The sequence below is a fragment of the Oncorhynchus mykiss genome, chromosome 16, assembly GCF_057628025.1.
Source record: "Oncorhynchus mykiss isolate SJ-2025 chromosome 16, ASM5762802v1, whole genome shotgun sequence".
Classification (NCBI taxonomy): domain Eukaryota; kingdom Metazoa; phylum Chordata; class Actinopteri; order Salmoniformes; family Salmonidae; genus Oncorhynchus; species Oncorhynchus mykiss.
Genome location: NC_143037.1, coordinates 15,242,202 through 15,266,844, shown reverse-complemented (window position 1 = coordinate 15,266,844; position 24,643 = coordinate 15,242,202). Strand labels below are relative to the sequence as shown.

General features: G+C 43.1%; 2 protein-coding genes across 4 annotated transcripts in view; both read left to right on the top strand.

Annotated features, from left to right (window-relative positions):
• Nucleotides 1–1,863: 1,863 nt before the first annotated feature.
• On the top strand, nt 1,864–6,169 carry LOC110491441 (leucine-rich repeat-containing protein 18). Its single transcript, XM_021564900.3, has 6 exons — nt 1,864–2,578; nt 2,727–2,797; nt 2,931–2,990; nt 3,186–3,264; nt 4,123–4,252; nt 4,838–6,169. Exon 6 carries the CDS (start codon nt 4,842–4,844, stop codon nt 5,607–5,609), a length of 768 nt encoding a protein of 255 aa, XP_021420575.1. The 5' UTR covers nt 1,864–2,578; nt 2,727–2,797; nt 2,931–2,990; nt 3,186–3,264; nt 4,123–4,252; nt 4,838–4,841; the 3' UTR covers nt 5,610–6,169.
• A 3,624-nt stretch (nt 6,170–9,793) lies between these two features.
• LOC110491439 (rho GTPase-activating protein 22) overlaps nt 9,794–24,643 on the top strand; it is a 39,040-nt gene continuing 24,190 nt past the window's right edge. The window contains exons 1-4 of one of the 3 annotated variants that reach the window (XM_090202027.1): nt 10,480–10,721; nt 14,965–15,164; nt 15,879–16,052; nt 16,373–16,460. In XM_090202027.1, the coding sequence (XP_090058153.1) occupies nt 16,026–16,052; nt 16,373–16,460 (115 nt within the window). In that variant the 5' untranslated portion in view covers nt 10,480–10,721; nt 14,965–15,164; nt 15,879–16,025. Of the gene's footprint in view, nt 10,722–14,964; nt 15,165–15,878; nt 16,053–16,372; nt 16,461–20,992; nt 21,387–24,643 lie in introns of those variants that run through there. The other 2 variants (XM_021564890.3, XM_021564894.3) reach the window with 2 other exon arrangements.

Genomic DNA, 24,643 nt, shown 5'->3' with positions numbered 1-24,643 from the left:
TTCGTATTGTTCTTATTTTCCTCAATTAAGTTGGAAAAATAGGATGAGCAGCAGTAAGGGCTCTTCGATACTGTACGGTACTGTCTTTCCAAGCTAGTCGGAAGACTTCCAGTTTGGTGTGGCGCCATTTCCGTTCCAATTTTCTGGAAGAGCTTGGGTATTTTCTGTATACCAGGGAGCTAGTTTCTTATGACAAATGTTTTTAGTTTTTAGGGGTGCAGCTGCATCTAGGGTATTGCGTAAGGTCAAATTGAGTTCCTCAGTTAGGTGGTTAACTGATTGTTGTCCTCTGACGTCCTTGGGTAGACAGAGGGAGTCTGGAAGGTCATCAAGGAATCTTTGTGTTGTCTGTGAATTTATAGCACGACTTTTGATGTTCCTTGGTTGGAGTCTGAGCAGATTATTTTTTGCAATTGCAAGCGTAATAAAATGGTGGTCCGATAGTCCAGGAATATGAGGAAAAACATTAAAATCCACAACATTTATTCCATGGGACAAAACTAGGTCCAGAGTATGACTGTGACAGTGAGTAGGTCCAGAGACATGTTGGACAAAACCCACTGGGTCGATGATGACTCCGAAAGCCTTTTGTAGTGGGTCTGGGGACTTTTCCATGTGAATATTAAAGTCACCAAAAATGTGAATATTATCTGCCATGACTACAAGGTCCGATAGGAATTCAGGGAACTCAATGAGGAACGCTGTATACGGCCCAGGAGGCCTGTAAACAGTAGCTATAAAAAGTGATTGAGTAGGCTGCATAGATTTCATGACTAGAAGCTCAAAAGACGAAAAGGTCATTTTATTTTATTTTATTTATTTATTTATTGTAAATTGAAATTTGCTATCGCAAATGTTAGCAACACCTCCGCCTTTGCGGGATGCACGGGGGATATGGTCACCAGTGTAGCCAGGAGGTGAGGCCTCATTTAACACAATAAATTAATCAGGCTTAAGCCATGTTTCAGTCAGGCCAATCACATCAAGATTATGATCAGTGATTAGTTCATTGACTATAATTGCCTTTGAAGTAAGGGATCTAACATTAAGTAGCCCTATTTTGAGATGTGAAGTATCACAATCTCTTTCAATAATGACGGGAATGGAGGTCTTTATCCTAGTGAGATTGCTAAGGCGAACACCGCCATGTTTAGTTTTGCCCAACCTAGGTCGAGGCACAGACACGGTCTCAATGGGGATAGCTGAGCTGACTACACTGACTGTGCTAGTGGCAGACTCCACTATGCTGGCAGGCTGGCTAACAGCCTGCTGCCTGGCCTGCACCCTATTTCATTGTGGAGCTAGGGGAGTTAGAGCCCTGTCTATGTTGATAGATAAGATGAGAGCACCCCTCCAGCTAGGATGGAGTCCGTCACTCCTCAGCAGGTCAGGCTTGGTCCTGTTTGTGTGTGAGTCCCAGAAAGAGGGCCAATTATCTACAAATTCTATCATTTGGGAGGGGCAGAAAACAGTTTTCAACCAGCGATTGAGTTGTGAGACTCTGCTGTAGAGCATATCACTCCCCCTAACTGGGAGGGGGCCAGCGACAATTACTCGATGCCGACACATCTTTCTAGCTGATTAAGTCTATATACAGTGTTGTAATGATGTGCAAATAGTTAAATTACAAAAGGGAAAATATATAAACAAATATAGGTTTTGTTCTTCACTGGTTGCTCTTTTCTTATGGCAAAAGATCACAAATCTTGCTGCTGTGATTACACACTGTGGTATTTCACCCAATAGATATGGGAGTTTGTTTTCACATTCTTTGTGGGTCTGTGTAATCTGAGGGAAATATGTGTCTCTAATATGGTCACACATTTGGCAGGAGGTTAGGAAGTGCAGCTTAGTTTCCACCTCATTTTGTGGGCAATGTGCACATAGCCTGTCTTCTCTTGAGAGCCAGGTCTGCCTTCGGCAGCCTTTCTCAATGGCAAGGCTATGTTCACAGTACATAGTCAAAGATTTCCTTAATGTTGGGTCAGTCACAATGGTCAGGTTTTCTGCCGCTGTGTACTCTCTGTGTAGGGCCAAATATCATTCTAGTTTGCTCTGTTTTTTTGTAAATTCCTTCCAATGTGTCAAGTGATTATATTTTTGTTTTCTCCTGATTGGGTTGGGTCTAATTGTGTTGCTGTCCTGGGGCTCTGTGGGGTGAGTTTGTGTTTGTGAACAGAGCACCAGGACCAGCTTGCTTAGGAGGCTCTTCTCCAGGTTCATCTCTCTGTAGGTAATGGCTTTGTTATAGAAGGTTTGGGAATCACTTCCTTTTCGGTGGTTGTAGAATTTAACGTCTCTTTTCTGTATTTTGATAATTAGTGGGTATTGCCCTAATTCTGCTCTGTATGCATTATTTGGTATTTTACGTTGTACACAGAGGGTATTTTTGCCGAATTCTGCATGCTGAGTCTCAATTTGGTGTTTGCCCCATTTTGGGAATTCTTGGTTGGTGAGCGGTCCCCAGACCTCACAACCACATAGGGCAATGGGATCTATAGACGGCCCTTCTTGCCATGTCTCTCAGATCATTCACAGCTTTGTGGAAGTTTCCTGTGGCACTGATGTTTAGGCCGAGGTATGTATAGTTTTTGTCTGCTCTAGGGCAACGGTGTCTAGATGCAATTTGTATTCATGGTCCTGGCAACTGGTCCTTTTTTGGAACACCATTTCTCTCTCTCTCTCTCTCTCTCTCTCTCTCTCTCTTTCTCTCTCTCTCTCTGCAGATCATCAAGCGTAATCTATCCAGCCTATTCAAAGGTCCACAAGGTGCAGTGGGCCTCGCTCAATTAAGTAGGTCAGTACGTCTGTCTGTCTTCATTACATGCATACATTTGCATATGGTCTATGTTAAATTCAGGCACTGAAGCGAAGTTGGTACTGTCTAACTGGCTAGGGTAAACTATACCCTTACATTTTATTGACACCAGATTCAACGGCCATGGTAAATGTCAAGAGCACAGATTTGATGGAAATGTGTGCTTTATTAGGTACGTATTTTCAAGCACCAGAGACGTTATTACTTTTCATAACATTTTTTATACTGCTAGTCCTCCTTCAGATTACATTTCTATCAACAATGACCTCCAAATATTTCATGTACATGCAAATAAGACTGACCATAGATTTAGAATGTATCGATTTACAGCAGTGAGTGACATCATAAATACCTCTTCCATTCTTAGAACCATTCTCAGTAGAATACCAAATCATGGAATGGTAAGAATTCTACACGAATCTGTGCTGCTGAAGTTTCGGATCAAGGTAACATTCATTTATTTTCCATCACCCCTTATCATGGTGCCATCTATTGGTGCTAAATGATACTGACTGAGATTAGTGATTCTTGAATGTGTTATGAAATGCCCATCTGGCTAAAAATACACTTGTTGACAGGGCTGAGTAATGTGTGTGGCTTTAAGGTATCTTATGAACCATGTGACAGATTTCATAACACTAATTGGGCGAAGTCTGAGATGTGGGTCATAGTCTATGCTATTTACAAACATGGGAAGGGGACCAGATCGAAGGGGACAAGTTAATTTATATGCCCTACTTTTGACTCCATCTTGATGTCTTTAAGTTGAATTACATTACTCTCTTAGAGCTTCCAATAGCCAAAGATCAATCTCTTTATCTCCAAGTAAAAGAAAACATATTGTTTTTGCTTTTCTATTCCTGTAGGATGAGGGCCCACTTAGGTACTTCCATGTACATGGAAGTAAATGTAGCAGTAAATGACTTGAGATATATGAGAATGTAACACGAAAATAGTCTAAGATTTTCCACCATTTATGTCTCAACATGACAGGCTTATTTGTGCTTATTTCTTCTGAGTTTCAGCTGTATGCTAACTGTGTACAGAATGTACACAGTAAGGTATTAACAGCAACAACAGTACACTAGCTCTTTCCCTGTAGGCCTTAGACCTAGTTATAAACCAAATTCAGTTGCTTGGTTACAAAGAAAAACGTGACAAAGCTTGCAGCACTCACAGTGTACCCAGGCCAGGCTGACAGTTAAACACAGGGCCTCAGCTGCGTCCACTTAAAAACGTCGGAGCAATGCACTTCCTGGTTTTTATTTACATGGCTCTCGGTGGCTCTTATGTATAATTCACAGCCAGGGAGATGGAATGATCCTCGACAAACACGGCCGTACCTTGGGAGAGTATTCCTGTGTCTTCGCTCTGGAGATTGCACCCTCTCTGGTTCTGCACTGATCTGGGGGTGGTGGACTAACTCCAATGCTGGTAAGAAACAAAACATCATATTTTTCTTCTATTCTATAAGTTCAGAACAAGTGAAACTTGATGAAAAGTCATACAGTAGATTCTAGTGTTGATGTCAGTGTTGTAAGAGGTTAGGTTAAATAGGGGGAATGTGAGAATAGGTGAAACTTATTTATAATTGTTCATTTAAAGACAAGCTATACAGTCAAATCAATGACTATTCACTCTTTTATTCCACTAAAAGGTGGGATTGAGAGTTGTGGTCAAGGTGCATGTTCATTCTCTGCTACAGTGTGTCATGTCCTTAGCTGTAATGTGATGAGCTTAGTTACAGTGAGACAAGTCTATTGCCATGGATACAAGGGATTATGACAATATCTATTACATCAATTTCTGGTTCTACTAGTAATTCCATTGTTCTACTGTCTACTTCATGTGTAAAGGAGAAATTAAGAGCTTTGTTACGAACCTTGAAGTAGTTAGAACCATAGAAAACTGAATAACATATTGATGGAACAGGTTAAAGCTTAACCAAGGAAACCACCTTTAATGAAACTTGTTAAACACTAAACTCATAACAAGTTGCACCTCCTTTATTTATTCAAGCACTATGGCCAAGGGCAACAAGCAGTCAAAAGAGCCCAAAGGCCGGAAGATCACCCTGAAGATGGCAAAGCTGGCTCTGAAGCTGACCGTGGACGGCAAACGTCGGCTGGACCTCAGCAACATGGAGATCGCCAGCTTTCCCAAGTGCATCCTGAAGCTGTGTGATGTGGACGAGCTGGACCTGAGCCGCAACATGCTCAAGAAGATCCCTGACTCCATCGACAAGTTCGTCAACCTCCGCTGGCTGGATCTCCACAGCAACCAGCTGGACCACATTCCGGAAGCTATCGGGCACCTCCAGAACCTATACAGCCTCAACCTGTGTAACAACCTACTGAGCAGTATAGGACTCCCCAACGAGATCGGCCTCCTGCAGAAGCTGAGGAGCCTCAACCTGGGCATGAACCTTCTCGAAAGCATCCCATCCTCCATCGCAGCCCTCAAGGAGCTGCGCCACCTGGGTCTGTTCAACAACCACCTGACCCGAGTGCCCGAGTGCCTCCGCAACCTGCCCCACCTTGAGAGCATCAACCTGAAGTGTAACCCAATCCCCTCGGGCGATGACAAAGGCATAGACCCCATCCAGAGGGTGGAATGTCTGTACCTGGTGAGGGAGAGCTGCCTGTGTGCATCCTGCCTCAAGAAGGTCAAAGACACCAGGCAGAGGTTGGACAGCAGGCTAAGCAGAGCCCCTGCTCATGGGAGGTCCATCTTCGCCGGCCTGATCACACCCAACTCGGTGGCGCAGGAGGACCAGGCCACCTGGAGGTGATTGAGGAACCAGGGTTGTGACTAGATGGAGTATAGCTATGACCGAAAGTGACTTTTCATGGCAGGTTAGGATAGACTCTAAGCTAACCCTAACCTTAACCTAATACTCCTAACCCGATACATTATTTATCCTAATCTGCTGCGTACGTTCTCCTAACCTGCTACAAAAAAAGTCACTTCCAGGAAGCTCTACTCCACCGAGACAGAACCAGGAACCAGGTCCTCCATGATCATCAAAAGGTCACCAAGGACAGATTATTTAGGATTAGAACAGTCCAGGTGCTCCATTGCAATAGCTGCTTATTGCAAACAATGTATATTAAGCATATCAGGAATTCTGGTAGACAAAAACATTACAGAGGTTCCAGTCATACATCTGTAACCACAGCTTTTTAGAAGTGTTCTACTCTACCACCCTCTAGAGTTTGAACTACTGTAATGTTCTTCAACAAACTACTAGAAGAAAACCTGCCTTAGCTTCAGTATACAGTATTCTCATTTGGTGTATTCTAAATCATTTCACATGTTTCTGTTAATAAATATGATTTCATTCTCATTCTTTATCTGATTATCTGTCTCCTCTGTTCCAGTAAGGAATCACACTAGGCCCAAGACAACAACATCCCAGACATAGTTTTTATTTTGTATTTTACCAGGTAAGTTGACTGAGAACACATTCTCATTTTCATCAACAACCTGGAGAATAGTTACAGGGGAGAGGAAGGGGGGATGAATCAGACAATTGGAAACCTAGGAAAAAAATATACAGTACCAGTCAAAAGTTTGGGTGGTATACAGAAAATAGCTAAATCCATTTTATGGCAAGGACAACTCAAATAAGTGAAATGTGAGCCTATCATTACTTTAAGAGATGGAGGTCAGTCAATACGGAACATTTCAAGAACTTCTTCAAGTGCAGTTGCAAAAACCATCAAGCGCTATGATGAAACTGGCTCCCGTGAGGACCACCACAGGAAAGGAAGACCCAGAGTTACCTTGTGCTGCAGAGGATACGTTCATTAGAGTTGCCAGCCTCAGAAATTGAAATTGAAGTAACAGACACATCTCAACATCAACTGTTCAGAGGAGACTGCAAGAATCAGGCCTTCATGGTCAAATTGCTGCAAAAAACAACTACTAAAGGACCGCAACTAGAAGAAGAGACTTGCGTGGGCCAAGAAACACAAGAAATAGACATTAAACCAGTGGAAATCTGTCCTTTGGTCTGATGAGTCCAAATTTGAGATTTTTGGTTCCAACAGCCGTGGGAACTCCTTCAAGATTGTTCGAAAATCATTCCAGGTAAAGCTGGTTGAGAGAATGCCAAGAGTGTGTAAAGCTGTCATCAAGGCAAAGGCTACCTTGAAGAATCTAAAATCTAGAGTATATTTTGATTTGTTAAACACTTTTTGTTTACTACATGATTCCATTTGTGTTATTTCATAGTTTTGATGCCTTCACTATTATTACATTGTAGAAAATAGTAAAAATTAAGAAAAACCCTTGAATGAGTAGGTGTGTCCAGTCTTTGGACTGGTACTTTATGTTTGGCTTGACAATGACAGTGAAGTAGGCAAAAGCACAAACTGATCTGGGACCAGGCTGGCAAAGACTGCCAGCACATTACCTGCACCAACCGTGACGGCTTGATAAGGTCTGTGCACACACCTTAGTGGAACAGCCTTGCTATTACCCTATCTTCCATTTTAATAAACCCTTGAGACACAAGGTCATCACCATCTCTAACATTACACCGTATTTACCATGCGGCTGCCTGGGGCTGACGTTGACCGGAGAAGTGCTGAGTCAACAAGAAGATAAAGACGCTAAATCGATAGATTAACTAGTTAGTCAACAGAAACTACACAGTATTGATCTGACCATTATAAGATCTGGCGGTATCTTATAAGATCCTCCTTTCTGTGTTCTCTCCATGCAGCCTTGTCACAGGTGAGCAGTCTAACATGCTTTGCTTTACACACTGCTCACCACTGTGTCAGCGCTATAGGAAATCAATGCACCAGTACACACAGACACACACACACACACACACACATGCACACACTCACTCCGTCAGTCAGGCTGGCAGAATGCAGTGGAGCAGAAGCCGTATGTGTGTGTGTGTGTGTGTGCGTGCATGCGTGCGTGTGTGCGTGTGTGTGTGCGTGTGTGTGTGTGCGTGTGTGTGTGTGTGTGTGTGTGTGTGTGTGTGTGTGTGTGTGTGTGTGTGTGTGTGTGTGATGGACTTTAACACTCATCATTCAGACATACGTGGCAGCCAGTGCATGCTCTGCTGTCAGAATGTTCCCCATCACATCCATTAGCAGATGAAATGATGGCCCTTGCTAATTGCCAGTGACAGGGTAATGGGGGTTTGGGCATTGTGTCGGGGAGAACGGGGGCTGCAGGGGCACATGGGAATCAACTTTATCTCTACAGACGTTACAGGTTTGAACTAATAAGCCCCAATTGGATTTTTCACTGGTCAATTATGACTGTAGAATGCACTCAGCGTGGTTGGAGTCCACCTCCCACATCAAATTATTACCACAGATGTCTGTATTCTGGTATAACTGAATATATAGTATTAAATATTTAGAAGAAGATTAAAGAATGACTGGCACTGGAATAGCCCAAACAGTGGTTATAGGTTTTCATTTTCGAATTCAATTACATCATTCATTACAGTAAGGGCCCACCCCAGATGTGACCCAGTTTTCCATTCATCGCATCCTAAATAATTGTCAGTATAACAACAATCTGTGAAGTAATTTAGTCTATACCTGTTTGTAAACGACCCATTCATTTCTTTAGATGCCAGATATTTAATGAAGTGTAAGTCCCCAGCATTCCGACTAACGCTACATTGAATATAATGAATAGTATGTTTGGCACAGTGTCAACCATCAAAAAAAATCTTTACTGTAGAAACGAATGGTGTAGATCTGCAAAGCCTTCTGTCAATACAGTCACTGCCAAACACCCCCATAAGAATGGATGGCTGATTCTTGAACACACTGCAAATCAATAAGTCATTCTAAGTCATCACACCTTTAACAGACAGCCAAGACAATCTCACAACAACTACCACACGTATCCATTATGAAAATGTACTTAGGTTAAACTATTCATATCAGAGGAGGCTGGTGGGAGGAGCTATAGGAGGACAGGCTCATTGTTATGGCTGGAATGGACTGAATGCAACAGGTCAAACATGTGGTTTCCATATGTTTGATGTGTTTGATACCCTTCCATTTATTCCATCCCAGCCATTCCAGTGAGCCAATCCTCCTATAGCTCCTCCCACCAGCCTCCTCTGATGAATATTTAACTTGAGAGCAAAGCTCTGGATTCCCATTTGTAGACAGTCAGAAGTATCGCTAGTCAGCATATTCCAATTCAGTACAAGGACATGCATTGACACAAGAAGGCTACATGTGTATTATAAACTGGGTGGTTCTAGCCCTGAATTCTGATTGGTTGACAGCAGTGGTATATCAGACAGTATACCACAGGTATGAAAAAACATATTTTTACTGCTCTAATTACATTGGTAGCCAGTTTATAATAGCATTAAGGCACCTCAGGGTTTGTGGTATATGGCCAATATACCACGGCTAAGGGCTGTATCCAGACACTCAACTTTGCGTCGTGCCTAAGAACAGCCCTTAGCCGTGGTATATTGGCCACATACCACACTCCCCAAGGTCTTATTGCTTAATTACTGTACAGCATTGCTTGCAGGTTTTCACACAGCTAGTGCTAAGCCATGATATTTCCCATTTCAAACAATCCATCTTAAACCACTAAACAACAATACAACATGTGATGCACCTCTGAAATAGACATAGGAGCCCATATTTCATGAGCAGCCCAGTGGTTATGACTGAACAAAAACAGCAGTGCCCAGCCCAACCCTAACCATAGTCCTATACGCTATCCATGGTGGTGAGGTTTTTATTGCTGTCTCATTTTGGGCTTGTGCTAGGGTGTGTGTTGCCCTCCCCCCGCTGGGCTCTGTAATAAGAGCATCTGTGGTCTACAGGGCAGTGCTGATTCAATTGCAATGGAGGATTTAAAGCTATTATCCTCCATACGGGAAGAGGAGCATGAAGAGGGGGAGAAGAGGAGGAGGAGGATGAAGAGAAGAAGTGGAGGATATCTGGGCTGCTGCTGCCTGACTGAGGGACATATTCTTAGAGAGATGCGGAAATAGGGGAGAGAGAAAGGGAGAGTGAGGGAGGGATGGAGGGAGGGAGAGAGGCAATATTCAGAGATCTAGAGATGAGAAAGATAATATACAGAGATCTAGAGATGACAAAGGCAGAGTTAATATACAGAGATCTAGAGACGAGAGGCAGAGAGAGATAATATACAGAGATCTAGAGACGTGAGGCATAGAGAGATCATATACAGAGATCTAGAGATGAGTGAGGCAGAGAGAGATAATATACAGAGCTCTAGAGATGATAGAGGCAGAGACTCGAGAAAGAAAAGGAAGAACACAGAGGGAGAAGAAGAGAGAAAGTGAGAAAATGACAGAACATCTGTGAAAAACAGGGAAGCACACAGCTGTAGCCGATTAATATGGTAGCTGCCAGCCAGAGAGAGAGGAAGAGTGAGAGGACGAGAGATGGAAGACAGCAGCTCTACTCCTTGTGTGTTTCAGCCTCAGTGAAGCCTGCGCTTGGAAGGACATTCTGATCACACACAGGCATTTACCTGTCAGTGTGGTGTAGTAAGAGTGGGATGAGATCCCCCCTCCCTCCCTCCACCCTCCCTACCGCCGTGGTCACCCTGGCGATGAATAATGCAGTAGGGATGGGTGGAGGCCACTGAGCGTGTGCGAGGAGGAGGGATCCCTCCCCCTCAGCCTCAGCCCCCTAGCCTGCTGTTGCTGCTGCTGCTGTTGCCTACTGCAGAACGTCAGTGGTAGAGAGGAGAGAAGAGAGGAGAGGCAGGACAGAGGAGAGGATGGTGTGTTGAGAGAGAGTGATAGAGAGCAAGAGCAAGAGGGGTGGGGTGCCGGACGGACGGACGGATGAACATGCCCAGTGTGGTATTCCTGCGATGACAGCCATGCTGAGTCCCAAGATTAGACAGACCAGGAGAGGTGAGAGAGCCGAGCGTGTTGTATTTTTCTCTACCACTACTACCTAACCATACTACTACTACTACCACTACATATCTGAATGGAGCGTACACACGGGTCGTTCTACTACGATGCTGTCAATGACATCATCATCTCCTGTTTCATCTTGATAATGCTGATCTGATGCTTGTCTGTCAATTGCTGCTTTTGATGCATTGAATGGTGAACGTCAAAATGATGCAGGTGTGTTTAAATAGTGAATGTGAAAAGGTGAATATCACTAGATAAAGGGATAGGTCACTTTGTTATCTTTGTTCTGTTATTCTCTCTAAAGTAAGATACAATTGAGAGTGTACGAGAAACAAAATGGATTAATTAAATAGATTCAATTAGCTTTGTGGTTCTAAGACACACACATTCTCTGCATAGATGTTGTAATTGGAATGTGATTGCTTCCTTTTATTCATTCAACAAAACACATGACGAAATTCGATTTCAATTCCTGGTCCATAGAAAATCTATTTCCTGGTCCATGGAAACATCATTAAATAGCCCACATCGCAGCTGTTTCCCTCTTCTCCTCACCATGTTTTTTTGGAATGAGAGATCCCACTACTGTACTATATTACACATCATGGACAGTACTGACAGCTAAGCTACAGGCATGGTAGTACACCCACACACACAGCATAAATAAGTACCCCCACCCCCACCCCACCCCACCCCGGCAACGCAACAGTTTCTCCGGCAACGCAAACACTCCACTAATTCTCAATGGGTTAATACATTCATCAACCGAGTCAGTGGAAATTATGCACCTGTAACTCTACCAGCCCCTTCCCATAAATCACACAGCAACCAGATTCATGAAATAGAATTTCTCAAAATGGATTCCATGCTTGGCGAAAAAGAGCCAGGTAATTTGTCTGGTGGCTGATAAGTCTGCCCATTGTGACGGGTTAATGGATAGCTGTTCTTCGATGTGGAGAGGGGACATATACATCTATACCGTGTGATGATGACTACACAGCTCAAAAGTGCATTAAAAATAGCGACTGGATATCATAGGCTATAGTACGTGTGTGTGCAATGCAATCATGCAGTCATAATTCTCTAGGGTCATGGTGACTATCTCTGGGTTGAGTTTTCACCCACGTTGAAACATCATACTGTAAGGTAGGTATGAGATCAACAGGAAAACAGCCACACTTAGTCTATGCCATTACTATGGATCAGAGCCATGCATTTAGCTAACGTGGCTGCATCATAATGCTCATTCTAGACATGATATTCCTCATGTAATGTTAATAGGAAGCCAACATGGCTGCCATAGAATGTTGTAGTGTCATGTAAATGCATCATATTGCAGAAGCCTCAATGTCTCAACTCTCCAAATACATGGCTCTGCTATGGATTAAATCATACAATGTGTAATTACTATGGGTTAGACATATATAGCATACGCTAGTAGCAGCACATTGAAACATGCTAAATAAACAGATTATACAGAGCACATCTCCGCTGGCGCTTTTAGACATCAGCTCATTGATTGATGATATTAATGAAGCTCATACACAATGTAAATGACTCATGATGCACATCCTTGGCAGCCTATTCTCTGGGGTCAGGGGGTACATGATACATAGAATCAAGATGGTGGACCACCAATCTACTACTTGTTCATTGAAGATAACTATAGATCATATGGAGGGGATAGCATGTGTGGGTTTGAATCCCAGGGCTACTGGGAGAGTGAATCATCCATTTACCTAACTTTAAACATGGAAAAAGACCTAGTATGAACGCACACTCAATGAATTGCTAGTATTTTGTGAAAATGTTCACTTTGCACCACAATCCCAATGTTACAGATTGAGTGAGACCACATTGTAGCTACACCCATGTCAACCCTATGGAAGGTATGAATCACTGTGAGGAGAAAGGTCCAAACTGACTCAGTGTAGCGTTTGGCCTACAAACACACACACACACACACACACACACACACACACACACACACACACACACACACACACACACACACACACACACACACACACACTGACTCAGATAATTGGGCAGTGTATTCCAAAGCGCCCACGGATTGCAACAGCTGGTGCAAACTACAGTACATTACATTACTATGGCAACATTTACAAATCATTCCTTCATTCCTCTTGGACCCAGTTGGTTTCTTCCTGTGGAGACAAATTTGAAAAGACAGTGTGGAAACTGGAAAACAAAACTCATGAGGTTTCCCCCAAATGTCCGTTTAGAAAACCCACAACGCCACTGTGTCCTGAAACACCACTGATTAAATACATCTGTCCAGAATGACAGAATAATGACTACAGTAGTGAAAGACCTTCTCCTAATAGTTCCAATTAAGACAATATTGTTCTTGTTCGATAATTCTTTGATATTGGGTTCTATTCAATCCGCATCGCAGAAGTTCAGCTTTACAGAATGATTGAAATTTAAAGGCAATGTTCCCGCTTCGGCGGAGACTGTATTCACAGTAAACTCTGCATATGCCAGCTCAATCGGAAATGACCTTAACATTTCTCGCTTCAGCTTTGAACAGATTGACTAGAGCCCATTGTATCTCACAATAAACCAATTCAAATTAATTCTCACAATAAACCAATTCAAATTAATTCTCTCAACAAACCAATTCAAACGAAAGAGCTCAAACAACACTCTACTAACCATGCTTATAGTCCCTGCAGGACTCTTGAGTGTACAGTATGCACTTACTCTAATAAGGCTTCCAGGGTAGAACACAGGGCTAAGTGGGGCCAGCAGTGCAGCCAGACACGGTGACGGAGCCAGAGAGGGATGGTTGTAGACGGAAAGAGAGAGATGGTTAATGTGATATACGGCCCCTGTTCCTCTTGTGAGTTTAACCGATTAGGAATGGAGCCAGGCAACGATGGAGATAGGAGTAGAGGGTGGAGTGATGACCAGGCTATAGTGGCCATGCTATGTTGTGCCACAGCCAAGCCCACAACCACAGAGTATAGTACACAATGACTGTAAATGAATGAACCGTTTGAACTATCAGTTCGTTCCAGTGAAACATGGTTGGTGGTGCCCGGGGATATGTCGGGAAGTGTCTCTTCAGGGTGTCTGCATCTATACCATAGCATTCCCCATCCTTAGGGTCAGGAGTTTTCTTTGACCATGTGAGAAACTCCTGGCCCCCCATCCCATATCGCAAGAAGAAGAAGAAGAAGCAGAAGGAGAATAAGAGAGAAATAACAGAACAAACATTGATTTTCATCCCCCCTTCCGCCTCCAAGCCATCTGGGCATTGATCCTGAGTGTGTCACACAGGATGCTGGATTGATTCTTATAAATTATACATGATAATCAAATAGTTTTGTCTTGTTTGCCTTGCTGCTGTTTGGCTCCGTGAGATGTGTTGCTGAGTGGTTATTCTCTCAGGATTGTCTCTAGAAGCTGCATTCAGGGTTTAGTTGATTTGGGGAAATGGCATGATCAAAGCATGCTGTTTCCCACTAGTAATCACCAGATGTTACTTTCTGCACAGGCTGTACTGTATTCAAATCACATTTTATTGGTCACATACACATATTTAGCAGATGTTATTGCAGGTGTAGCGAAATGCTTGTATTTGAGTTTAATAGAAATAACACCAAAAAAAGATAAATACTGCAAAACTGCTTAGGAGCTAGAAGCAGAACTGCCATGCCTCTCAGCGCCATCTTCTCTCTGAGAAAAATATTGAGTAATATTGAATGATTCCTGTCATTTTTAATGTAGCTCATTTCATCAATTGCGTTGAATAGAGAACAGATTGAAACTGATACAGGATGAGGGACAGCGCGTGACTCCAGAGCCTCCTGACATCAACTGCATCTGAGACGATCCTTGACTGAGCTCACATTACACTAAAACCCAGAGACAATCCCAGGAGGCCTTGTTATCCCAGTTCAAACAGGTTCCTGGTTCTATTGGTCTGCCAGAACTGACAATAACTCTCTACCAGGGGCTTTACATTAATCACTTATATCACCTGAGGCCTCTCATTTCTTCCCTGTGCCGGGTGGGTCTCCAGCCACCTCTACCCGGGGGAGGAAGGGGGGCCTCAGCCTCAGCTCCAGGGCAGGACATGGTGTGTGTGGTATGTGCCTCACCATGGCAACCCTGGAGCGCACACACACTGTGTGTATGTGCCTGTCTCCCTGCTGCTTAAATGTGTATTTGTATTCATGTTTGTATGTGTATCTCCACTCTCCAGCCCGGTCCAAGAGCATGGTGATGGGAGATGTGTCCCGGGGCCCAATCCGCCCGTCCTCCCCCAGTCTCCAGGAGGGGGCTCTGAAAGCTGGCTGGCTGAAGAAACAGAGGAGCATCATGAAGAACTGGCAGCTGAGATGGTTTGTCCTGCGCTCCGACCAGCTTTTCTTCTACAAAGAGGAGGAGGAGACCAAGCCACAGGTACTGAACGTTCACACCTAAGCTCTTCTTCACGACCTTACAGAGGTTAGCTGACATCCTTTATTTGGTTGAATGTGGGACCTTACTATAAAGCCAACGTCGCAGGTTCAGATCCTCTCCACAAATACTTTGCATGTCTGCTGTGGTTTTTCCATCCATTCCTTAGACACGCAGGTCAAATGGCCAATAGAAAATAAAGATCTTTCTATACCATGACCTAGCCTGGATGGATTACATTGTCATGGTGCCCTGCCTAGGAGGAAAATCAGGATAAAACACAATTTTGATACCGTCACTCAGTGTTGGTCATGAGTCATGACATCTGTTGGTTGACACCTTTTAATCACAGGTTGTCCATAGTCATCCAGCCAGAACTGATTTCTCTACACACACACCTCCCTGTGCAGTATTCAGGATGTGTGCGAGTGTCGATCTGGACGCTTTCCCCCCATCTAATCAATAGGAATCGGAGCAGGGCATTGCATAGGCACATGACACATCAAGGTCTCACACTGAGATGAAAGGAAATTATAATTGGAGGAAGGACATTTGCACAAAAGCGATCTATAGCCATTTCTCATCATGCAGAGCAGGTCATTAAGGAATGGATTGGTGTTAGAGCCAGAGAGTTTGCTCCAAGACACATTCTGAAGGAAGAATAATCTCAGATCTTGAGTTACATTTTGGTTCTTCTCATTCATTCGTTCCCACCAGCAGTATTCAAGCCACATTGTACGCTTGGGAGATGTGCTTCTGGGCTGCTAGCCCTGCGCCAACGCTCTACCAATTTGTTGCCATGGCGACTAATGTGGTGACAGCTTGGCCTCTAGTTTGGCCATTTGGAAGATCGCAGCCTGTTTGATGTGGGATAGTGCCAGCTCCAGACTGGTAGGATGAGACCAATTTTCCTTCTGCGTAGTCTCTAATTAACAGGCCTTGATTAACAGGCCTTGTTAAATTACTATTGATCTGCATTTGATAATGTGTACATCTTCATCATTGGATAGATTAAAGAGATCAATATAAATAACGAGATCTTCGGTCTATTTCCTACCCTAATATTCTCATCATGATTTAATCAATATTTGTGATTTAATCGATTAGAGTCTCACTGAGGTATCATTAATCTTTGGTTTCAAATGGATCTATTCCCAAATGCTGCTGATTCCTGTGTTCCAGTTATGTCCTTCTCGGTTTGTTCGTTCCAGGGCTGCATACCCCTGCAGGGCTGTCAGGTGAATGAGCTCACCGCCAACTCAGAAGAACCAGGGAGGCATCTTTTTGAAATCGTTCCAGGTGAGGTGATCCATCAACACCAAAAAATATATGTGCTGTCAAAGTCAGGCATCACCGCACAGAGCTGATATTTAACATTGCAGTTTGCTCAATACCGCCGTAAGCCAGCAGGGGGCAATGCTGATGTTTAACAACGGTGTCTGGAGTAGAGAATGTAGATGTAGGACACATACAGTACACACTACTGACTGGTAGATGAGCTTGCACTCAATGCACTGTGCAATTATATGACCAGCTAAGAATTGCTTTCGAAATCCTGTGGATGGTAATCTCTCTCATAACATAATTTCCAAACTAAGACTCCAGAATCAGAACTAATCTCTAAGAACACATTAATACCTCAGGGAGAAAAGAGAATCTCCTAGCCTTGTCCAGGCTTATCGACCCCAATACCTGGGTCTCATGTCTATCAGGAGTCTGTTACTGTTGACATCCATACACAGACAATACACAGCGTTGCCTGGGGGCGAGTGTGCTGGAAAGACCCTACTCAATCAGCTCTTCAAGCTTTTGGTTGCTCTCAATACAGCCAAATGGTAATTTTCAATGAAAGTCACTCAGAGTATGCGAGTTAGCTACATCACTCAGTAAAGGGTATTTGCTAGGTGGTTTTTCCCACTGTTTATTGTTGTCGACGGGCCAGTGGGTCCCTGTGTGTTTTATTTATGCTGAGTAAATATTGCAGGAGAGTGTGACCCCAATCAGCCAAGTGTGGATGGGCCAGGCAGGCAGCACACAGCCAGACAAAGCCATTTCTGAAGACCATTAAAACAGTGCGACAGTGAGAATGGAAAGGGGATTGAATTTCAATCTGGTCTGTGCACTTTACATACCTTTCACTCCCAAACCCAACTCATCCCCTCCATACCGCCTACATCTAATGTTTACAAGATATTCAATCCTCAGGCCCTGTTTTGTTTTTTTATCCCCCTTTGTTTTATTCTTAATCAGCTTAAACGAAAGCCTTTTTCGCTTCTCAGCTTTGAAATGAACAGCCACTGAGGGCTTAGGTTGACTTTCGCACTACGATAAAGATCCACTCTAGCACTTTAGTAAGAGGGGTTGGGAAACAGGGGATCATGGTAAACAAGTATTAGTGTAAGGCTTCAACAGAGGCGCAGGGAAGCTTTCTGTACACTTCTTACAGTGGGTCCACAGGGAATAATACATTGACCCATGCCAGCCAAAATGTCTCCATACAGTATGGAGTCAGATCCACTTTGGACCGATGGTCCTATGTCCTCATTCATACTATCCATTTCAACACCGGTTCTGGCACAGAGCAGTGCCTGCAATTCGTTTAACAATTTGGCTTTTGACTGCAGGGGGATAGAGAGCCCTTGACTCCTGAGGCTACTGTCGGTATGATGTTCATAGCACGTTTGATGAATTTCTCTTAGCACCTTTCGTTTTCTGTTACTGCGTCGCGTAATCCTTTCAGAGCAAGGCTGTGCGATAGGGTGTTCCTGGGTCTCAGTTCACTGACTCTATGCATGAGCTCTGGCAATAAACGCCCTTGCAGGTCGTGTTTGTTGTGGACACCTTAAAGGTCCTTGCGCTGTCCAAACGAAAGAGAGGCAAAAGCCCCTGCAAACTGAGACTAACTCATCAAGGGTACTAGTAGCTGGATTTTCTTTGGGGTCGAAAATTTGGCAGGTGATGATACATTGATACATGATACATCTCCACTCATTTCCACAAGAACTTCTACATTGATAGACATCCTGTATGACCAAATTAACCTCTCTGATAGCATTTCTTCTGTCCTCATATCCAAGGGTTTTATTAAACTAGTTTGGGAGGCCTCACACCTTTTCAAAGTAAAATATCTTGCTTATTTTAACTGTAAAATCCTTGGGACCTAGAAAGTAAGCAATGAATGAAAGCACAGCCAAATCCAACAATCCATTTTGGTTCAACTGAAAGTATACGGCTATGACTGAAAGCCAGTCAGATTATGACTGAAAATCAGATTAAGGAACAGTTGTAATAATCTGTGGTTTTTAAATACTGTCTGTGCTTAAGGGGGCTACTCAAGGCTAAACTTCCCTTTGTGTTGGTTCTCTAGCCATAAAGCCAGCTGGGAAACAACAGGATGGTGCACTAACACACACACACACACACACAGACACACACACACAAACACACACACACAAACACACACACACACACACACACACACACACACACACACACACACACACACACACACAACACACACACACACACACACACACACACACACACACTAAAGCACAAGCCTGTGTAAACGTGACTACTTCAGCTAATTCCTTATTGCAGGCTACTTGTTTAGCCAGTGCATGTGCAAACACACACACACACACACACACACACGCACGCACGCACGCATGCACACACACACACACACACACACACACACACACACACACACACACACACACACACACACACACACACACACACACACTTGGAGCCTGTCCCCTGCCCCCAGCTCTCCCACAGAGTATTTAACTAAGTTCAGCCTTATCAAATATCTGTTTGTCTATCCCCTTCCCCCACACATGCAACATCCATGGGTTTTATTAAGCACACCGGTAACAGTTCTAGACAAAGGGACAGTCCTCCTCTCTAAAGACTTACAGTACTTCTGCTCTGAGTTCAGCTTGCTGTCAGTGCTGAATGTCTGTCTGATCATTCCTTACAGACCAGGCTGACTCGGAATAGGGATAGACTACAACAAGATCCTTATAAGTCTCTATAGTTAATTGCTGTGTGAAATTACGTGATTCTGATTGGTTTATGACCTTGTTTACTTGAGTAATGTAACCCAGGTTGGAAAAGTAGACAATATTAATGCATACCTACATTTCATCTGAGCTTCAGTGTGAGCTCTTCTTACTTGATATGCATAAACTGTCAGCAACTACAACAATGGTTCACTTCATGACCCCAGATAGTGTTGCGTAAGAAATGGAAACGAGCTAAGTGCTGGGTTTAAGTCCCACGTCTATGGATGGAAACGAGCTAAGTGCTGGGTTTAAGTCCCACGTCTATGGATGGAAACAAGCTAAGTGCAGGGTTTAAGTCCCATGTCTATGGATGGAAACGAGCTAAGTGTTGGGATTAAGTCCCATGTCTATGAAAGGAAACGAGCTAAGTGCTGGGTTTGAGTCCCATGTCTCTGAGCAGCATGCTGGAATTAATACAGGCCATTTATCAAACGTTTTTATCGAAAGCGACTTGCTTGCATACAGTACCAGTCAAAAGTTTGGACACACCTACTCATTCAAGGGTTTTCTTTATTTTTTTTTACAATTTTCTACATTGTAAAATAATAATGAAGACATCAAAACTATGAAATAATACATATGGAATCATGTAGTAATCAAAAAAGTGTTAAACAAATCAAAATATATTTTATATTTCAGATTCTTCAAAGTAGCCACACGTTGCCTTGATGACAGCTTTGCACACTCTTTGCATTCTCTCAACCAGCTTCATGAGGTAGTCACCTGGAATGCATTTCAATTAACAGGTGTGCCTTGTTAAAAGTTAATTTGTGGAATTTCTTTCCTTCTTAATGTGTTTGAGCCAATCAGTTGTTTTGTGACAAGGGTGGTATACAGAAGATACCCTATTTTGTAAAAGACCAAGGCACGAACAGCTCAAATCAGCAAAGAGAAATGACAGTCCATCATTACTTTAAGACATGAACGTCAGTCGATCCAGTAAATTTCAAGAACTTTGAAAGTTTGTTCAAGTGCAGTCGCAAAAACCATGAAGCACGATGATGAAACTGAGTCTCATGAGGACTGCCACAGGAAAGGAAGACCCAGAGTTACTTCTGTTGCAGAGGAGTTCATTAGAGTTACCAGACTCAGAAATTGCAGCCCAAATAAATGCTTCACAGAATTCAAGTAACAGACACATCTCAACATGTGTGGTTCTCAATGAGAAGCATGGAGGAGGAGGTGTGGGGGTGCTTTACTGGTGACACTGTCAGTGATTTATATAGAATTCAAGGCACACTTAACCAGCATGGCTACCACAGAATTCTGCAGTGATACGCCATCCCATCTGGTTTGTGCTTAGTGGGACTATCATTTGTTTTTCAACAGGACAATGACCCAATTGGACCGCAGAGTGAAGGAAAAGCAGCCAACAAGTGCTCAGCAAATGTGGGAACTCCTTCAAGACTGTTGGAAAAGCATTTCTCATGAAGCTGGTTGAGAGAATGCCAAGAGTGTGCAAACCTGTCATCAAGGCAAAGGGTGGCTACTTTGAAGAATCTCAAATATAAAATATATTTTCATTTGTTTAACACTTTTTTGTGTATGGGCTAGTAGTACAAACTAGCCTACAGCATTGTGTGATCCAACAACATGATTACATTGATACAGTACATTGCGGTTTAGACTCATACTATAGATCACCATCACAAAGCTGGCCAGCCAGAGGCTTCCCAATTGATTAGCAGGGTCTGTTTGTTTTCTGTGTGGGGACGGTGGAGGTTTGTTTGGTAAGGAAAGGAAGAGCAGCCCATCTTCCTGTCACTCCACGCACAGCTGCACACAGCCAGGGAGGGAGAGCAAGGCAAGGCAACACAAGGAGAGCTTAGCTCTTCCTCTGGGACCTGCCCCTCCATAGGGGAGCTAGGGGATAGAGGGATTTGCTGCTGCCCATGTTAGTGAATGAGGGACCGTGTGAACGGATGAAAAATAAGAAGGGACTTGTTTTTGGGGGGGGTTTTTCCTGGCATCGAGCATGCCTCATTGGCACCGTCTGCCCAGTAGTACCTGTTTGTGGATAAAGATATACAACCTCCAGGAGGGCAGTGTGTACGTTCATGCCCCAGCTGTAGCACTGTCAGCTCCCCTCAGTGAAACATGGGAATGGGGCTGGCCTGCTGTAAGCCCACCGGGCTCAAACAGGAACACCTGCAAGGTAATGCTAGCTACCTTTTTAGAGTTATATTTGGAAAATGTAATTTCATTTTATTTGAGTACATGTAATGTGCTGTAATTACAATGTACATTGGACAGCTATGGGTGGTTGAAGCCCAGTCTCATGGATTAGATGTAACATACTGTAGTAAATGTAAACACCCAAATGAGCATGATATGTTAGGTTTGGTATGGTTACATAAGACAGAAGGTTACCTAAGGCATAAATGAAAGGAGGGTGGTTGGGTTGGACGTGCAGGTCTAGCAACCCAAAGGTCATCAAGGACAATTTTAGCAACTATGTACTACTTTTTAGCTACTTTGCAACTACTTAGCATGTTAGTTAACCCTTCCCCTAACCTTAACCATTTTACCTAACTACTAACTCTAAACTTAACCCTAACCGTATCCCCTAACCCTAATCCCTAGCCTAGCTAACTATAGCTACAATTCGTGACATAGCATACGTATTGCAAAATCGTAACATATTGTATGAATTGCAATTTGTAACATATCATGCGAATTGTAATTCGTAACATAACCTACGAAATGGATGATGGACATCCACAAATTAATACATACCACACGAAACGTAACATATCATACTAAATGGAGTGTTTCGGATTTACATACAGATCCATAGGAAATGCTATGAGACCAGGTTGGCGGTTGAGATGAATCTGTCTGTTGTGGATTTCACTTGTTTTGTCCATAGTGCAGTCTGTCATACCCCGACAGAAGGTGTACTTAGTAGGGGCACTAGAGTGCTTCAAAGAAGTGTTATCTTTAGTTGGTGGCTCTGTTGTTGTATAACATAGTGCAGTCAGGTTTTGTGAAGAGTCCTTCGTTTCACTTGAAGGGTAAGCTTTTCTGATTATCCAACAAAGGTTGGACAATCACAATGGTCAACAGGAGTTAATCCACTCCCAATCCTCAGAATAATTCTCAGGCCAATTATTAACACTGACCCCACACACACATACCGTACACACACAACACCACTGCTTACCATTTACTGCAGTCAGTTAACTAAGCTCACACAGTAAAATCAGCGATAAGAAGAAGTGTATTTTCGCAGTAAAACCCATCCTTCATCTTCCACTAAGGATCCATTCATCCACAAGCACAGTTGGCAGTCTGACATTTACCAACCTGAGGGAATCATTATCATCCAAAAATGACCTTCACTGCAGTTTTCTGTGGTACATGAAGTGTCCTTTTCAAAATACCAGCCCTTCACTGTGCTCTGTAGGAGTGAGACTTACTATAATTAAATCCCAGAGCTCCTGTCTCCAAATCAAATCTTTTTACTTTCTTTCTTCAAACAGAGGATTTTCTTAGATTTGTTGACAGTCTGCCTGTCCTTGACTGATTTAGTGAAGCTGTCTTATCCGCCTGGCGGTGGGCTGGAAGACAAACTATTGGCTGTGTTCAGGCTCCTCTATGTCTGCGTCGGCAAGACATCTTTATCACTTGCTTGATTTCTCTCTTTCCCGTTGGCTAGGCAACCTGGTGGGAAGGGATCCATCTGGTCGACACTGTTATTAATGACAGGAACTGGGTCTGAAAAGCTTTGGCTTTCCTATCAGACCACATAAAAAGGAACAGCTTTTTGAAGAAGTGCTTTTCAAGCTGTAGCGATATCAAGTCCTATGTTTTAGAAACCGAAAGTAGCCAATAAAGACAAGACGGTCAGAAGGTATATTTGGTACAAGACAGTAGAAGGTATTATATTTGGTGAATGATATGATCATCTCCTACAGTGGGAGTCCATTTATTCTCTGCTTTATTGAAGTTCATATCAGATGGCAGCAGCTAGCTGGGCATTATTGCTTTATTCCTGCCTGGTATATGAGTAAGTTGTTTTGAAGCAGAAGACAAGTGGGAAAGACAGTATACCTTCGCAGAACCAATATTCCACCAGTCAAATGATAGGATCGTAATGCAATATTTTATGAAGGCAAGGGAATTCTCATTACTTTTTACTCGGGCATAAGGGGTTTCAACTGATTCTAAGACTATAGTAATATGGTAGCAATGCACTAACAGGAATTCTATCTACAGATGCTCTTAACTTGATCACACTTCTGTCGCAGAGTATTTTCGTGCTGCATCAGGAAATTCAAATGAGCCTTGTGAGTGGCTGAAAATTAGCAGTTCTCTTTCTCTCCATGCAGAGGTAGTCGAATCACTGGGATCAGGCTTGCTATCAAAATCATATTCTCTCTCGATTGCACAAACTCTAGGCCTAGGCCCTGTTACTGCAACATTCAAATGTACAAACATTTATCTAAAATTCAGCCATACACATCAACAACCGTCGTTTTATATAGAGTAATAACACAAGATAGACATTGGTCTCCACCAGACTATGACGTACAAATGTCTAGTGTATCCTAAGGTTATAAATTAACTGTCAAAATTTAGTTCAATTGTGGCCTGGGATGTTTTAGCGGTTAGGGACGCTGCCTTCAGTGCGCATATATGTGCCTACAGTGTCACGCAGATACGATTCCGGCTGCGCCCTTCTGGCACAAATAAATCAATCCCCTGATTGACTTGATGTAGTTACACATTTCAAATGTGGACAGTCCATGGTTGTTTTCCCCCTGATCTTGATAAGAAATTACACTTTTGGATAACGTAAATAGGAAACTATTAACAAATAAAATAATAACAGTCAGTAAGCTACACCAATGTTAATTTCCATTCATATGAATTGTCAAGTAAATTGCCACAGTAGATTTTGTGTGGTAACCAAGGAAATACTTTACAGAATACTTGTCAAATAGATATATTGCCCTTAGTCTGTTAAAAAAGGACTAAGTTGTTGCGATGGCAATACCAACCATAGGGCGAACATACACTACATGACCAAAAGTATGTGGACACATGCTCACCGAACATCTCATTCCAAAATCATGGGCTATAACAACCTCCATTCTTCTGGGAAGGCTTTCCAACTAGACGTTGGAACATTGCTGTGGGGATTGCTTCCATTCAGCCACGAGCATTAGTGAGGTCGGGCAGTGATGTTGGGCGATTAGGCCTGGCTCGCAGTCGGCGTTCCAATTAATCTCAAAGATGTTCGATTGGGTTGAGGTCAAGGCTCTGTACAGGCCAATCAAGTTCTTCCACACCGATCTCGACAAACCATTTCTGTATGGGCCTCGCTTTGTGCACGAGGGCATTGTCATCCTGAAACAGGAAAGGGTCTTCCTCAAACTGTTGCCACAAAGGTGGAAGCACAGAATCGTC

Bases quoted from the DNA above. Each gene is read 5' to 3' on its own strand.
- LOC110491441 (XM_021564900.3), top strand. From the start codon at position 4,842: ATGGCCAAGGGCAACAAGCAGTCAAAAGAGCCCAAAGGCCGGAAGATC.